Source organism: Pseudopodoces humilis, chromosome 2 (genome assembly GCF_049639895.1).
Source record: "Pseudopodoces humilis isolate 2021_Gansu_Grassland_sample_001 chromosome 2, ASM4963989v1, whole genome shotgun sequence".
Lineage (NCBI taxonomy): Eukaryota > Metazoa > Chordata > Aves > Passeriformes > Paridae > Pseudopodoces > Pseudopodoces humilis.
This window is the reverse complement of record NC_142201.1, coordinates 72089871-72108270: the sequence shown is the minus strand read 5'-3', so window position 1 is coordinate 72108270 and position 18400 is coordinate 72089871. Positions and strand designations below refer to the sequence as shown.

General features: G+C 45.3%; 1 protein-coding gene across 1 annotated transcript in view; it reads right to left on the bottom strand.

Annotated features, from left to right (window-relative positions):
• Positions 1 to 13660: 13660 nt before the first annotated feature.
• The window catches only part of ARHGAP20 (Rho GTPase activating protein 20), a 58335-nt gene continuing 53595 nt past the window's right edge, over positions 13661 to 18400 (bottom strand). The window contains 3 exon segments of the mRNA XM_005516245.3: positions 13661 to 15536; positions 15539 to 16534; positions 18117 to 18228. Coding sequence (XP_005516302.2) covers positions 15493 to 15536; positions 15539 to 16534; positions 18117 to 18228 — 1152 coding nt within the window. The 3' untranslated portion in view covers positions 13661 to 15492.

Below are 18400 nucleotides of genomic sequence, written 5' to 3'. Positions count from 1 at the left end.
TGGGAAACCACTCAGCTGGAAAAATAGCCAAGTTCATGGAGTCCATAATTTTTAGTATCTGAAGTAATCATGAATTTCTCTTTGAAGTTTTACCTTTTGAAAGCAGCTGGATCCCTTGAGAATGATATCTGAGGGCCAGAAGTGGAGTGCTGTGAATGCACATCTCTTGTGTGTAGCTGGGTTCTTCTGGGTCTTTATCAGCTCTCCCAGTTAGTCAGGTTTGGTGACTAATGGTCACTTAGTTTTTACCCAAATAATTTCTAATCCTAGGTGTCTTGCTTCTGGTGATAAGACTGGAATAGGTGGGAGGTGCCTGGAGGGCCAGAGAGGTTGTGGATAAAAAAACCCAACAGAGGTCTAAGAAAAGTTATTTTTAAGTACAATCTTACAACTAGGTTTTAATTACTCAATATTTTTCGAGATATACCCAGAAGGAGGAGAAATCTTTACGATCTCGGGTGGGTCTTTTTGTTTTCCTGTCAGTCTGCACAGAGTATGTTAATACTCAGATGCTATCATTTGTCTTGGGAAATTAGGGAAATTAGAGTGGGAGGATTAGAGACATTTTTAATCACCCTGGCTCTGCATCCAAGGATTTTTTTTTTTTTTGTGATTCATCTTCATGGGCAAGGAACTTCTATGCTGTGCTTCAGAAGGTGCAAACCCTTAACTCCATTCCCCTCTGTTGACTTTTAGTCTCTCCATTTGTGGATCTTGGGCTGTTTTAGTATGAAGTGGGTGTGGTATGGTGCATCCGTGCTCCCAGGGCTGTGTGCCCACTCCCTGCCTGCACTGTCCTGACTCCTTGTGGGAGTTTCTGGCTCAGGAACAGTGTCAGGGCACGCTCACAGCCCTGTGACCACCAAGGCACTTCTGTCTGGCAAAGTCCCTGACGGTGACACAGGATAAGGGGTCATCTGAGGAGTCTTTATGGTTTGTTTCTTTCCCCTTAATCTCTGCAGGCAGGCTTTTTGGTTTGTTTTTTAGAATTGTTTGGAGAGTTCTGATGAGGGTTGACAGTCGTCTTAAGCCTAGCCCAGTGCCTCATGACAGGTGTTTGCTGTGCCTGTGTGTGGTTTAGTGTGGATCTACATTTTATATTTTATAGAGCTCTATGCTCAAAATATTTGCTAATCCCAGTTTTATCAGGGACTATGCAACAAAGTGGCTTCATGCATCCTCTCTACCTAATCTTTGTTGTGCAAATGGAATTTTAAGCTGAAATTGACTCATAAGCTCTTCTTTTTCACCATGTGTGTTTTCAATTGATCTCTGAGTTGAGTGTGTGCATGCTGCTTTCTTGTTTTCCAGGTTAGGACAGTCCCCTTCACAACAGAGTATCTTTCTGTCTTAGGAAATGATCTTTGGAAGGTGTCCTGGGAGGGTATAAACACAATAGGGTTGGAAACAGAAATGTGGCATTTATTTCTTGGGCCAAATATCAAGAGGCAAGCAGGGAGTTAAAAGGGTAGTACAGAAACTGTTATTAAAATGTATTTAGTGGGTAATGCTGATGAGTGGTGAGGACATTATTGAAAAGCTTTTGTTACAGAGAAGGATAAAATTAGAATTAATATCTCCCACAGGCAATTACTCTTAAAAATCACAGCTTGTTCCCTGTCTCAGCTTGGTGGGACGATGGAGCTCTTGTATGGGAACAGAAAGGACCGATATGAGAAAACTCGACTCCTGCTTTGTGCCAGGTTTCTCTGTGTGAAAATTCCCTCTCCTTACCACACCTTGCTCTCACCTCTGCAAGACCAAGAGAAGGGCAGCTTGAGGAGTTTGAAGGGCCCATGCACACTCAGCAGCCCCCTTGGCAGCCCAAATCTGCCCCAAAGGGGGCACACGGTGAGTGCTGGCTGCTGCTGCCAGAGGGTGGGATACAGGGCTGCTGCCAAATGCACCCCTGGCTTTAGGCAGCCTCTGGCTTGGGCAATCACCCCACTACACCAAGGTCATGTCTAGCAGGTTTGTGACTGCCTGTCAATGCACTTCAGATAGTAAAATAGAGGTAACAATGGCTAGAATTGGTCCTTCTAAATCCCACCTAAAATAGGATTTAACCTAAATTCCACCTAAAGGCACCTAAATCCTAGAGAACCACTTAGGGTCCTGCCTAGACCTATGTGGCATGACACCTGTGCCTCATCTCTGTCACGGTGTAACCCCAGCCAGCAGCCAAGCCCCACACAGACACTCACTCGCTGCCCCAACAGCGGGATCAGGAGAGAATCACAGGGACAAAAGATGGAAAAACTCATGGGTTGAGATAAAGACAGTTTTATAGGGAAAGCAAAAGCCATGCACACAAGCAAAGCAAAACAAGGAATTCACTGCATTCAGTGCTTCCCATGGGCAGGCAGGTGTTCAGCCCTCCCCAGGAGAGTGGGGCTCCATCACGCACAATGGTGACTTGGGAAGACAAACTCCATGAATCCAAGCACCCCCCTTCCTCTTTCTTCCCTCCCACTTTGTACACAGAGCATGTGTCTGATGGTTCCAGAGATGGTCTGGAATGTCCCTTTGGTCAGCTGGGGTCACCTGTCCTGGCTGTGTCCCCTCCCAACCTCTGATGCACCCCCAGTCCCCTCTCCAGCATGGCAGTACAAAAGCAGAAAGGCTTTGGTTCTGTGTAAGCCCTGCTCAGCAATAACAAAAACATCTCTGTGTTATCTGTGCTGTTCAGCACAAATCCAAAACACAGCCCCATAGCAACTGAAGACAATTCATTCTACCCCACATCCTGCCCTCTGCCAGGGGTCTGTCTCCAGGTTCAGCCTGAGCTGGTTGGTGCAGCACTGTGGGATTGCTGACAGATCTGTTCCTTGCTCAGCTGCCCCACATCCTTCTCCCAGCAGAATGTTTGGGCTGCAATGTCCTAAAGGCTTCTCAGTAAACAAAAAAGTAGAGGGAAATCACATGGAATCAAATGGAGCCTCTAATTCCATTTGAGACATTAATTTTCTGACTTCTTGATGTTTCTAAAAGTATGTCATTCATTGAAGCAAGATCTGACATAGAATTTCATTTTGCCTTTTTAATCTAAAATATCAGAGGAAAATGTGGACTTTCATGGATAAAGAGAACAGGGCTTCAGCACTATTTAAAAAGAAAAAAAATAATTAAAAATTCATTGTGTATTTATGAAATATTCCAATAATGTCTTCCAATGGAAAAATATTTTGACCAAGAATCTCCACCCAGCCTTTTGTGTGATCTACAACATCACCTGCCAAGAGCACAATGTAGCAGATGAAAACAAGCTCTGTAATCACCCGGCACAAGCCGCCTATCTCTCTTTTTGCTTGCAAAGAGCTGCTCTCTAGTCACTGCGGCAGCAGTAATTATAATTGCCAAGAATTTTGCATTTCTTTTATCCTAAAGCCTGGTATTTCAAAGCAGACACTTGAGAGAACTAATGAGCACAGAGGTTCATTAAATCTAAAAAATGCTCTCACTAGGTAGATGGAGCATCCAGACCCTTAACCCATTTCCCAAAGGCAAACGCCTCTCTGTCTCCTTAGGCTTTTAGCAGTCTGAATCCCTTTAAGCTGCAGGAGCGTAGGGAATGCCAGTTTATATCATCTGCCGGGCTTCTGCACCCGCGCTGGGCAGCCCGCGGGACAACGAGGGCTGGGGCAGCCCCAAGCCCAGCGCTGGAGCCCCAGCACAGCCCCACATCAGGGCAGGGTTCCATCCACCCATCCATCCACCCATCCATCCACCCATCCACCCATCCATCCATCCATCCATCCATCCATCCATCCATCCATCCATCCCGCCGCAACGAGCGAGCTGCCTGCGCTCCAGCACAGGGACAGCCCTGCCAAAAATGTCCTAGAGAGCAAAGCTCAGCCTGCAGCCAGTGTGCGTCTGCAGAGAGGAAACCAAAGGGAAATTACGGCAGCTCTGTGCTCACATTCTCCTCTTATTCTTTCTCAGAACCTAAAGAAATGGCTGTGGCTTTGTGTGGAAGTTAATTAATGATAGTAAATAATATTCCTTTGTGCTAGGAGTGAATAGCGCCCTTTATTGGGGGCTCTCAGCGTGCCTAATGCTCTGTATTTAATCCAGCTTCCCAGCTAAAGCCAGCTGAATTATTCATTGCAAATAAATTATCTGAAGAATACAGTCCTCTTTTTTGCTGCCTGTGAGCCCAGCCTGCTTTCTTTGACGCCCTTTTCCAGAGCCAGCAGTGTCTTTGCAGCAATTTGGGCAATTTGCTAATTGTGGCGGTGCGTTTGCACGTGTCGGGGCGGCCGTGGGACGAATGGCAGAATCCAGGTCCTGCTCCTGCTCCGAGCCAGCCTCTGAAGGGCGAAGGAAGCAATAAGCAATGCTGAACAGGTTCCTCCTCTGCCCACACAGATGAATACATGCACATGCATATGTATATGGAGCTTTTCATACGCATTTTCTGGCGCCCACAAAGCGCCCAGACTCCAATTAAGACCAATTTCGTATGGGAAATCGGCAAATAAGGGATTCAGACGGCATCCTTCTGGACGGATTTTTGGTATAATGCTCAATGTTATGCACAGAACGCATCCACTCCCCAATACTCGGCCAAATAAAAACCTCTCCCCCACACCCTCAACCAGTAAAAAGCTCTGATCGCTCAAAGAGTGTGAGCTCCATTGCTCCAGGAAAGCAACAGGCTGCATGTGACCCGACTGTTTGAGGTCCCACAGCACACACGTTCAGGCCTGTCCACTGCTGGATCCCAGGGCCTTCTGATGCCCTAGGTCTGGGGAGGGGACAGGTTTGAAACTTTGGTTGTGGTTTTAGCCAACCCTTCATCAGCATTTTGTTGCAGGTGGCAGGTTTGAAAGAGAGCCCCAGGAGACCTTTCTCATGCAGGCAGAGCTCAGCCTTGAACTCACTGCTACCAGCAAGTCCAAGATGCCGAAATCTGATGTGCACCCAAAAAGCTTTTTGCAGCACTCCCCTGCGTGGAAACATGCAGGCATCACCTGTGCAAGGAGGCAAAGGCCACCACCACAGTTGGACCTCCTCTCCCATGTCCTCACTGCCTGCCCCCATGGAGGGAGAAGGGGGGCAGAGCCTATGCTGGCTCCAACCCCAGTGTTGTAGGGAGGCTTTTCCCACATGGATATCCCATCATCATGGAACAGATGCATGGGGCAGCCTCATCTCCCCACCTCCAGAAGGAGTTGCTGCTCTGGGCAATTTTGTCAAGAGCATTGGTTACTTTAGTATTTAATGTGTGTCTGTGTGTCCTTGAGCAATGAACCACTCAGACCTGGTGGCCATTGGGGAGCCCCCCCAGGACAGCTCCCTGTGGTGGATGTTAGGGGCTGGGCTGGACATGGATATTCCACAATCAACAGCTGAAACCCTGGGCAAAGTATCACTAAACCTCTAGGTTAAGTATCGTGGTAAATCTATATATGACTGAAAATTATGATTTCCGAGGTTTTAACATAAAAATATCTGCTTGCTCTTTTTTGTTGTTTTGTTTATTTATTTTTGAAAATAAGCTCACCATTGTAGGAACTGCTTGGGTTTTTCCTTAAAAAGATCATTCTACACAATTTTTTTTTCCCTTTGGAAGTAGCTGAGCTGCCAAAATAAAAAAAAAAAAAATCATAGGTGCATGTTTTTGTCAGTTCCTTGTAATCAATAATACCCACCTAAAAAAAGCTGAAATCAGCAAGGGAACAGGCTGAATCCATAATTGCCGGGCTGAGATTTTGTAATCACATCTACTGAGAGGAAAATAAATGAAAGTAATCCAGCCTCCTGCCTCAAACCTGGTGGGTTATTTTGGATTTGTTGGGTGGTCACCCAAAGGCCCTCCAGGCACTGAGTAAGGAAAGTGTTCAGACACCTGGGCTGGGCTCAGTGGGGATGTGATGCTCAAGGGATAATAAGAGCAAGATTCATCCTGCCAGGAATGGGCTTCCCAAATGTGCCCCATTCCTGAATTTCCTTTTCAGTTGATCCATGTAGGATGTTTTCATTTTGACTTCCAAATGTATGAAAATCCATGGTAAAATAGCTGTCCTGCTCCCCAAGGACCCACCTGCTGGAACTGAACCCTGAGCTGCTGGGTCTGATACATTCCCTGTTGGGGAATTCAGCTGTTCCAGTGTCACTTGGACAGGAGATTAAACAGCAGAAGATTGGCAGAAACAAAGGAGCAGTGGGCTTGCAATGGAATGATGGTGAGATTTTCCAGTGGGAGTGACAAGAGTGTTATTGGAGCCACTTTGTCACTGGACATACAAGAAGCATCAGGATCTGGTTGTTTACACTGCTGTCAATGACTGCAGGTGTGATGGACTCTCTCTGCCATGAGCTAAATGACCCACGTGTCAAGAGGCAGGTTTTCTTTTCAAGGCTGTGATCTAGTCTCTCACACAGGTTGGTAGTTCCCAGAGTCCTCCTTTCTGCTGTTTTTAAAGATGGGTACAATATTTTCCTTTTTCCAGTTACCTGAGGCTTCACCTGACTGCTATGACTTTTTGAATATCATGGAGAGTGGCTTGGCAGCTACATCAGCCAATTCCCAAGGGGATGCACCTCATAAGGTTCCACAGATTTATGTACATTCAGGTTCCTCAGGTGGTCATGAACCTGGTCTTCTCTTACAGTGGGAATCTCTGCTGCCCCAGCCCCCATGTTGTCCACCCATGTGAGAGGTGTGGGAAGAGAGGCTGCCATGGGCAGAATGAGGCAAAAAAGTTGTTGAGTACCTCAGCCTTCTCCTTGTCCATTATTACCAGTTCACCAGTCTGGGGTGGAGTAGATAGTTCCCACTTATATCCTGCATGGGCTGAACACCTGAAGTGCAGTCAGGAAACAGGCCTGGCCAGGCAAGCCCAATACACCTTCTTTTGCCTTTTTACAGAAAATTATTTACAAGATGTTTCTGAACCACTGAAACAAGCAGGAAAAGTTCTCCTGGGATGCTTCAAGGACAAGAGAAGCAGATCAGTGTTTGTTCTGGACCTGAATCCAGATTCCAAGTGTTCCTTCCTGGCCACCTCTGTCCCTGTCCTGCTCTGGAGGACTGTCCTTTCCCTGTTTCTCCTCAGAAGATACTTCACAGCCAACTGGTGACACAGACCTGAAGAGCAGAGAGGTGTTGTACCCTGCTTTTGGAAGTCTGGCAGCAAATCCCACCTTCTCCCGTTCATTGCAATAAACACAAATAAAATAAATTTGTTATAAAATAAATAGGTTTCAGGGCCTGCTTCTGCATCAGCCACAGAAGAAAATCAGATTTGGGAGCACTCATCTTTTTGTGAGATGGCAGTCTAAACATTCCTTACAGAAAGAGAATTATGGGGACTGTATCAAGGCCATAAATACCTTGGAGTGATGAGCCTGGACTTACAACCCATTTTACAGTGGGACCTGTTCTGCACCCACATTGTGTGCGTCTCCTCACCCTGAGGCAGGGCTGAGATTTTGTTCACTGAGACCTGTTTTCAGAATTATGTATTTTATGGCCTTTTTGAATGTGAGAAAAGCAAAGAATTTACACAGTAAAAATTCTTGGCAAAGTCAGAGCCTTCAGCTTCTGCGTAGTAAACCAATTACCATGTTGTTGAATTTACACACTTCAGACAAGTTGACTGTAAATTCATATCCCAAGGTAAAAAAATGGAAAAAATTCAGACTTTGGCTTTGCCAAGCATTTTAATGGAAATTTTTTTTTTCTTTTTTTTTTTTTTTATTATATCTAGACAGGATGTATAAGTATTGAATCCTTTTTATTATTTCTTACACAATAAAAGAATATTTTGGAAGTCTCTATCAAACAATAGATATACCTCTGTAATATAAATTAAAATTGTAAATGGAAACTTCATAGGAATATTTTTTTTTTTCAATAAAGTAGGAACATCTGTTATGGTTTCTAATTTATTTAGAAAATAGGCACTGCTCCAGCCCAGTAAGGAATTTAAGTGCATAAGCAATCTCCTTGGACTTCTCTGGGACTATTTACACATAGAAGCTAAGCCAAAGCCCAGGAACTCTGCTGAAGGTGACCTTCCAGACTCCTCATCTATCTCTGGATGAAAAGCATGACATCATTTAGATGCTGCACATTTCTGCAAGTATTCGGATATTCAGCAGAGGGATAGCGATGCCATGGAAGTATTCAGATGGGCCTGAGCAATGAAAAGCATCTTTCAATTACAACCATCTCTGGAGACCAAGTCCTGCATGGAAAGATGACTTTGGACCACGAACTTCCTTGTCTGCCCGGTCACCTCAGGTTCCTCAAGTCACAGGCACCTGTGTACTTGGTGTCAGATGTCCCTTTCCCGTGCAGCTGTGCCAACTAAACAATTAAGCTCAGCCCTGCCTCCTTCCTGACACCCTCACCCAGTCAGGCCCCCAGCTCTGCTGAGGGAACTTCCAATGGTGCTTTCAGTGGTGTCTCAGGTGAAAACCATTTGTTCAGGGAAAACATTTAAGTTGCAGCATTAACAAAGCTGCTGTTGCCTCCTCGAGGTCAGGCTGCACATGAGCTGCTCCCTGCAGCAAGCAGTGCAGGAGAGGGATGATCTCCCCAGATCCAGTCAGAGCTACCAAGGGGCTAAGTCCTTTCAAAGCATTTTACACTACATCTCTGCAAGCTGTCCATGGGGCACTTGACATCTAAAACCCCTCTTGTTCAAAGCTGCTCACTCTGTTGGGAGGCAGCCACTTGAACATGGTGCTGGCATGCACATGTGACAGGAACTGCTCCTTCCAGCTCATCAGGATTGACATCCACCAGGGAAATACACACACACACGGAAAATGGGTCTCTCCAGTATCTGGCATTGGCTACTCAGTGTGCCCCAGAGCTGGCCCCAGGTCACCCAGGTGCTGGCACTGGCACCCTCCAGACTCTGAAGTTTGTGGTCTCATTTCAGCTGCTGGCATTTGGCTCAGTTGCAGCTGCCCATTTGTCTGGCTTAAAGGTTGGTGCTGTTCTCTCACATGGACTCAGAGTAGAGGGTGTGCTTGCAAAGTCAACTGAGAGAATGTAACAGTAATTATTAGTATTATTATATATTAAGTTACATCATTACCTCTGAATATTTAGTAAGACTAGGTCAGGCTGTGGTGATGAGGTACAGGGCTCGCTCAGAGGGCTGTGTTCTGACCAGCCAGCTGTCACCCACACCAGCCCCCTTGATCCCCTTTTCCCTCTATTTTTTCATGCTGGCTCCTCTATGGTCCATCTTAATCCCTGCCTGTCCCTGCCTTTGATCCTTACCCTGAACATCCCATAATGAGCCTGGCACAGTGCTATAGCCCACTTGGAACATCTCCTAAGATGTTGTCCATCCAGCGTCCTCAAATGCCTTTCCCCGCAGCCCGCCATGAACCTCATGTTCCTGCAGGGTCCCACTAATGCCTTGATGGGGCTCACCCCAGAACCCTGAGCTGACCACTCTCCTCTGACAGTCCAAGAGATGGGGCTCCCTTGGTGTGACTGGGATCCTACAACCAGCACTACCCTTTGATTCCTGTGTGGATCCTCTTGAGTCCGGGCTTCAGTCACCAGTGAGTGACTCTCCACTTCCTTTAAAGACAGGTCACTCTGTGTTTATCAGCCCTTACTGTCAGGGCTCATTGTCTAAACTCTCAGCTGGGATGGTGTAGCCTCAGCTGTGCACACTGGCAGCACATTCCTGTTCCTCCCTCCCTGGCAGACCACCCAGCTCCCCCACCCATCCCAGCCTTAGGGGCAGCAGGGAACACTGTGGAAACTCTTAAAAGCCAAGAGGAGGAGAAGGAGGAGGAGCAGGAGAACCTTGCCTTCAATGGTCATATCAGAATTATTGCTGAGCCTGAGAGCAGATTTGTAGCACATTGACAGAAATAGTTTGTGACATGAGAATCAAGTGCAGAGAAATAATTTCTGTACTGGAAACACCTCTCCCATGTAGGGTCACAGAATGGCTAAATTCTGAAATATTTAACTTAATGAAACTGGCAGCAGCTACCGAGTACTTGTCCTCGAGGAACTGCTGACATTTGCAGTGAAGCCGCAATGAAACCGACAAAATAAGGCCTGGAGCAAACCTACTATCAAGGAAAAATCATTACAGACTGCATTGTACATATTAATAAAACACAAATGATGTCCAAAACCCTTAGGCCTTGTGTGGTAACCATGCCCTAACAGAAATATTCAACACCTTTAACCAAAGAATCTTCCCCTTTGGACACCAGTGGGTCAATCAGTTTAGCTTGAGAGTGGCCTCGATACAGAGGCGTCGGTAACTAAACTTGGGAGCAAGTGAAATCATGCGAGCACGTCTGTGAAAGAGAGAGCTGGCTCCCTTCCCCTGATGTTGATGTGGGGGCTCTGCTCAGCCAGCAGACATCATGCTCCAGTGCCTCTTACGCTTGGCAGGAGCAAAGGACTCTTCCATGGGGAAGTGGCTTTACACAAATGCCAAAGATGAGGCTCGATGCAGCCGCAGCCCCTCGCTCAGCCTCTTCCCACATCAGGCCTTGGAGAAGGAAAAGCCCCCAGTGTGGCTGGTGCCTTGGGTCTCCTTCCAGATGTGAATGATTGAGGATGTCCAGTGGTGACTGAGGCTATGTCCTTAGGCAAGTTCAGGTATTCCAAACACAGGATATGGAGAGATGCTAAATACTGGGGGGAAATGTGTCATAGTCTGCTCCTAATACGTAAGTTTACTGGGATAACCTGAGGAATGGATGTAAGACTACAGCTTTTGCTGGTTTCTTAGACCTTTTCTGGGTTATTTAAGGCATCATCATCATTACTCTTGGGCACATGGTGTGACTCTTGGGGATGGTGCTGTGCAGGTTGATTCTTGTGGGTCCCTTCTGACTCAGCATATTCTGTGACACTCGATTCTGCAATCATTGTTCCAAAACATTATGGTTATTTAATTTGTCTGAGTCAGCTGCTTTTAATGCTTTTAGTGAGATTGTTTGGGACGTTTTGTAGATGCACAGGCTGATCTGCAAGACATAAAACAACTCTGTTTGCATGGGTTATGGCAGCCTCACCGTGTGCATGTATGTGTGACTGCACTTCTGCATGTGGTCCCCAAAAGCACCAGCCACCTCCCAGCCCCCGTGTCTGCTTGTGGGTGGGTGAACAGGTAGGTTTAGAATGGCAGGAAACACCAAACACCACCCTGACCCAGCACACCAGGATACTTACAGAAAGTGAGTGGTGCAAAACAGGCAGCAGAGGAGGCAAACAAGCTTGCCAGATATGATAGAGTAGATCATGAGCAGAGCTGGAAACGAGGTGTCCACCACCAGGTCCTGGGACCACACATGTCCCCAGAACAAAAAAGGGTGTGAAACAGCAGCTATTAACAGAAATTCAGTGATTTGGAGTTTTGGATAGACACCTTCAGTTTAAAGGTCATGCTTAATTTCCTGGATCTACAATCTATTTTGCTTGAACTCTACAAACTTGTTTAGACAAGTATTAGATGGTACATGTCTTCCTGCTTCGTGAATTGGGCTGTGCTGGAGAGATAAAGCTTGCAGGGATGAAGCAGTAACATTTATGATATTGATGAAGAATGGAAGAGCCCACAAAAAAAACCCAAAAAAAAACCAAACCAAAAAAACTCAAAAAACTTTCAAAGCAGGCTGAGAACAAATAGCTCTAAAATTACCTGAAAGGAATGATAGCTTGCACTTGGGAAACAGAGATGCTCCTTAGCAATGAGAACATGAACCCCTGTGGGACAGAAAGTCCAAGTAGTGAGGTAATTTGTCCGTTTGCTGCATTTTCTGTCTTTGACAGCAGTAGATGAGAAGTCACAGCCACTCTTTCTTCCCCTAGTTCGGTCATCTTTTTATTTTATGGGGTTTTTTTCTGTGAGGTTTTGGTACTTCATGAAAGAAGTAAGCATTTGGGAAGCATCTCATCTACCATTTGTCACAAAAGCTTGAGCAGCTCCTCCAAAGCAGCCACCCTGGTTTATGGGGACGGGTGACCCACAGCGAGCACGATGTGTGGGGGACACTCAGCTGGAGCCAGGGCAGAAGAAGGAGCTCAGCACTCGAGGCCACCCCACCACCTTCTCACAGAATGTATTGGATTTACATGGCAGGGTTTTGGTAGCGGGGTGCTACAGAAGAATGTGTATGGGTGTGTGAAATGCTGTCAGAAGCTTCCCTGTGTCCAACAAAGCCAATGCCAGCCCACTCCAAGATGGTCCTGCTGCTGGTCATGGCTGAGACCAGCAGCTGGGATAACAGAGTTAAGAAAGGAAAAAAAATGCACAATGGCAGCTGGAGAGAGGAGTGAGAATGTGTGAAAGGTCTGCAGACACCCAGCTTGGTGCAGAGGAGGGGCAGGAGGTGCTCCAGGCACCAGAGCTGAGATTCCCCTGCAGCCCCTGGTGCAGACTCTGGTGAAGCAGCCGTGCCCCTGCAGCCTGTGTAGATCCATGGGGATGCAGAGATCCACCTGCAGGAGGAGATCCACAGCAGACTCAGGGGGATGCTTACTGCAGTGCTCAGATTGGTATCTGACACTCTAAAAAGGTTCAGTACAATCCATTTTGGATCTTACCAGCATTTAATTCCTGCACTGTGTGCTCACAGCCCAGAGGCACTGCAGACAGTGATTTTTCCCATTAGTGGTTTTTTTTGTGATTGTCACAGAACACACCTCGTGCAGCAGCAGGGTGTATGTCTTGTAAGACAGGAGTGCATTTCAGATTGTGCTGGGTCTACATCCAGCTTGTCTGCCATACATTTAAAGCTGAAAGCACTCTAGCATTAGCTACATCTCAAAAGCAGAGACATAACTCACTTCACATCGAAGCACACTTTGATATACTCTTTCTTCAGACAGCAGAGATAAATGTCTTGTAGGAAGATACCATTTGCAGGACAGAATATTTATGTTGCAGAGACTAGAGATTTTCTAAAGCTTTATTATTGATGCAATGAATCAGTATTTGCTACTCAGTGTCATCTTGGCAGCACAGCAATATGCTTTTTACTGTTTTGAAAATAAATGGAAATGCAGAGTAGCTGTTTTATTTCAAAATAGCATCATGTCAATCAGTCTTTTTGCTTGTTTGTTTTGAAGGAGGCGTATATGAAGGGCTGTTAGACGACAGGTCTCAAAATGTATACAAAGTATTTCACCTTTGTAAGGTGACTGTTACAGATCAGATTCTGCATACTACTGTTTTCATTAAAACAGCTGGATATGAAAAAGAAGAACCTGGTAATATTAAAGAATAAATCTTGCTCTCATTCATTGGTTTACTCCCCTCCTTTCCTTGCTCCCAATCCTTCTATGTATCATCCCACAAGATCTCTCTTCACCTCCATATTGTTGACTGAATCCCATTAGCTGAAAACATCCTCCTACCACTAGATGAAGAGAAAAAGGGTAGGAATTCTTGTTTGCGAATTACTAGAATTTCCAAAAGTCAACAGGATGATGGCATGCCATAGGAATGATGCCACCCAAAGTGGAGGTGCTTCAGTCCTTTCTCACACAGGATTTTCAGTGGCATCATTGGGACTCCTGCTGCTTCAGCAATAGCTTGTAGAACTGACACATAAAAAAATTCCACAGAATATAAACTGAATTTATGACATAACAAATAATATTTAATATATAGCATTGAATGCATACACATCAGTACCAGTGCCGTAACAACAAAACAGAACTTGTAAAATTAGCAGCAGTCTTTTTGCAAGTACAAAAATACACATTTTTTTCAGAACATATATAATAGCAAAATTTAACAGGATATATTATACAAACTCAAAGCATTTAGATAATGCATTACTCTAATATATTATATGATGTATGACACAGACAGACTGAGTGCACCCTCAGCAAGTTGGTAGGTGACAGGATGCTGAGACATGCAGTTGACACAACAGAAGGATGGGATGCCACCCAGAGGGACCTGGACAAACTTGAGAAGTGGGCCCATGAGAACCTCAGGAGGTTCAACAAGTCTAAGTGCAAGGTTCTGCACCTTGCCCCGGGTGGGACAAGCCCAGACATAGGTACAGACTGGGAGAAGAACTCACTGAGAGCGGTCATGCTGAGAAGGACTTGGTGGTGCTGGTGGGTGAGAGGCTGGCCATGAGCTGTCAGTGTGCACTCCCAGCCCAGAAAGCCAAAGGTGTCCTGGGCTGCATCCAGAGCAGCGTGGGCAGCAGGGCCAGGGAGGGGATTCTGCCCCTCTGCTCTGCTCAGACCCCACCTGCAGGGCTGCAGCAGCTCTGGGGTCCCAGCACAGGGAGGATGGGGACCTGCTGGAGCCAGTCCAGAGGAGGACCATAAAGAACATTAGAGGAATGGAAAAACTCTTCTGTGTGGAAATGCTGAGGATTTGGATTGTTAAGTCTGGAGAAGAAGAGGCTTCAAAAAGACCTCACTTAGGCCTTCCACTACCTTAATGGGACTTATAAAAGGAAGGGAGATGATTTTTTTATACAGGCAGATAGTGGCAGGACAAGGGGCAAAGTTTTTAAACTAAAAGAGAGCAGAATTAGATTAGAAAGAAATTCTACTCAGAGAGTGGTAAAGCACTAAAACAGGCTGCCCCAAGAAGTTATGGATGCTCCATCCCTGGAAGTCTTCAAGGCTGGGTTGGATGGGGCTCTGAACAACCTGGTCTAGTGGAAGGTGTCCCTGTCTCTATGGCAGGGGGTTGGAACTGGATGATCTTTAAGGTCCTTTCCAACCCAATCCATTCTGTGGTTTTATGTTTTAGATGTTGCATAATAAAATTACATGTGTTCTGCTTGCAATAATACATAATGCCATTTACAGCAATGTTAAGAAAATATTCACAACTTAAACATGAACAGAACAGCCAACAAAGCACAATAAATGAAACACAGAGCTGCAAAGGTGTTAGTTACAAGATTCAGCATTTCCCTTTACATATTTTTGGGCTTCCTTTTTACTTTCTTTTGCAGTGAAAAAGAAATAACTACACCTATTGAACATACTGTATAAACATACAGAAAACAACACACTTACTCCTTGGAGGACAATGAAGGTAATATTTATCAGTTTCAGAACAGTAGTATAATACCACAGTTATGGAAGCTATGCTGACTTTGCACGCTACATCAAAAGCACAAAGGACTGGGACTCACATCTGCAAGGCTCAACACTTGAGTGGTCAAGGAGAGAGGCCCAGCAGGCAGCCCGCTGCCCTGGTGGGTCAGGGAACAGGACACTGGCCTTAGTTACCTCCTGGGTCCCTTCCAGATTTTCAGGAGACTTCTGTTTGCTTGCTTTTAGCAATTTTTATTATTCCTACAATGTTCTTGCAAAGCTTTATATTGGAACATTACTCAGTTTCCTAAAAAAAGAAAACCCGTGAGTCTGGGGACTGCTCAATTAAATTTGAACAATCTGGATGTTAAACTTAAAATGAACACACATCAACACCAAAGGCATTTTCTTTATGGTGTTTATTTTAAGCATTAAAATTCCTCTGCAAAAAGCTTTGGTCAGTCTCTTCAAACTTTGGATTGCTGTAATGCTTTTCTAGACCTCCTCTTTGATCATGAAGTCTGTCTCCCCTGGTGACTTTCAGAGGCAATGGTTGAAGGTCAGGCTTAATGCAACAGCCGCCAACTCCATCAGTAGGTTTCAGGGGTGCTGACCTGCTGCTGGGCCCCACCAGGCTCTCCTCAGCCCCAGTGTCAGTAGATTGTGGAGATGGCAGCACCGTGGTGAGCGGAAGCAAACAGTCATCAGCCACAGCAGCAGCAGCATCCTCGTGTTTCTTTAGCGACTGGAAAGTGCTATCGAAAGGGCAGGAGGTTTCACTTAAGGTAAACAGAGCCTGGTCTGAAAACTGGGAGAAAGCACTGTCCAGGGAGCAAATTGATGACACAGATGGAGATGTCCCAGAAGAAGACTGGCTAAAAGAGCTAAATCCTGAGCAAATATTTAATCCTTCTGGCGTTGGAGGCAGGAGACAATGGGACAGGTCTTTCCTTTCAACATTTTGGTTTGTGTTGTCACTTTTACCAACGTTAATCCCTATATGCAAGCTCTGATTGCCGAGCTTTTGCCTTTCCACCTGCAACGACTGGCGCTGGCAGACACACTTCTCGTCTTCAGGATACAGGACAACGTCACAGCTGGCTTTGCGCGTCGCCTTCTCACGCCCAGCATCGGCGCGGGTGGAACTGGAGGTCTGGAGGCCAACTGCAGGCTCAGACGAGCGCCGCTGCCTCCTCACAGTCTTGGGAGCACCCGAGGTAGCTTCTGAGGGGAAACCACTGGAGTAGGGAGACTTATTTGAGTTTTCTTGCAAGGAAAACTTCAGGTGTGCATCGGCAGAAATTGCCAGCTTCAGTTTGGTTTGGCTTTGGATTTCATCCACCTCCGTCTGCTCCGAATCACCGTCGCTCAGAGTGAAGACAGACTCCCTGCTTCTGTTATCCTGATCACGGGTTTTAATCCAGTCACTGGAGGAAGAGTCAGCTTCATCATTTGCCTCATTTTCCAGGCTATCATAGGAAGAGTCATTCTGATGGAGAGAAGCAACATCTGCAAGGACAAACCAAGTGTTAACACATCGTGACTGAATCACCCTCTTGACAAGCAGCTTCTTTCTGGCAAGTATCCTTTACCTTCAGGAGCCCTTTTAAAGATTCTTCAAGCAAAAGTACTAATAATTTCATTAAAAATTACTGTCTTAATTTTGAACTGGAGAAGCTGAGGTGAGTACTAATCTACAGTTCAGCCAAGAAATAAAGTCAGGATAATGGCACAAATAAGGGTTAGGGGGTTTTTGCTGTTGTTTTGGTTTGGTTTTTTAACATGGTAATAGTAGCTAATCCATCTGTAAACAATAATTTACATACATATATACACATATGGAATTGATAATTAATTTCATTTTTTCTTTTCATTATTGGATATTGAAAGCAACATTTAGCTTTTCTTTCCTTCTTTCAGACAAATGAAGAGAACAGGGCATACTTCTTACCTCTGCTTCTTCCAGAAAATACAGTATTTTTAAGAGCAACACTATGAAGTTTTAGGCTCAGTTTAAACAGCCACCTCATTTGCCCTGAGCAGTGCACACCTGGGCCCTATCCTGTATCTGCAGTAACTGGAATTACATGAAATCTCTTTTGCTCTGGGTTAGGCTAAGCTGCCTTATCTCACATTTGCAGCAGACACAGTTCATGCACAGGCAGTCACCATGCCTCAGTGCCTGCCCAAAAGCTCATTCAGCTGCTGTAACCTGTCGTGGGTCTGAGCTCTCACTGCCAGCACATCCCAGCACAGCAGATCCCACGTGCTTCACTCTTGGGGAGGAGGCAGGCCAAATTTCACCCAATCTCACTGGAGGCAGAGCATGAGGAGCTTGAAACAGCCACACTGACTCAGTCAGACATGCTGACACAAGTGCCATTACCATTTTCGGTACAGGCCACCTGTGATAAAATTTATTTTACAAAAATGCTGCTTTAGAAATACTTTAAGGAGAGACACAAAACTCCAGGCAAAATCACAGGGCTGAAGAGAAAAAAAAGCATTAATGATTATCTGGAAAGCCCTATCAACTAGTCTGCCAAACACTTTCAGACAACAGTTCCATGATTTTTCTGTGCTAGAAGCAAAACCTGGATGTCCCATTAAAACTCTGGAGAGTTTAGTTTCCCATAAAAACTCTCTCTTTTGATAGTGAATAGACACTTCCAACCTTAATGTAATGGTGTGACAGCTGTATTATGACCATTGCTGATCAGTGACCTCCTAATATTTTAGGAAAACACAGGCTGATGCAAAAATTCTAGATTTGGGAAGAAACCTTTGCTAGATTTTTTTTTTTTTAATTTTATTTTCTTTGTTTCCCCTCCCTCCTTTTTTAACTGTAATGGTTCAGATGACTGGTATAGGAGCAAGAGTCTTTGTGAAAGCATTTTGTGGTATGATCCAGGTCTATGGTAAGTTGAATCAGTGATTATAACCAGTTTTTTTGGGAATTGAAGGGAAAGAGAACAACAGTATCTGGGTACACCACACGAAGAAGGAACAGCATTCTTCCATGGAATATACCAATCTTTTTCCTGGCTGAGTTCAGCTGTCTTAATGGAATCAAAACATTAGTCTGCATTACCTGAGCTGTTCTCTCTCTTGCATGTCATCAGTATTTCTCCGAAGAGGGAGGTAATTTCATCTCCAAAAATCCTGCTGCAATTCTCAATGAGGAACTGTACCAGACTAGAAATCTGCAACAAAACAATGGGAGAGAGATGTCAGATCTTCTATTATTCAACCCATAACAAGCTCACCATACAGATGAAGAACAGGAGCAAACTGTCACCCATGAAGGCAGCCAGAAACTACTCTCTCAGTCTCCTGGGCCTGATAAACTGTCCTGTTATACATCCTTGTAAACAT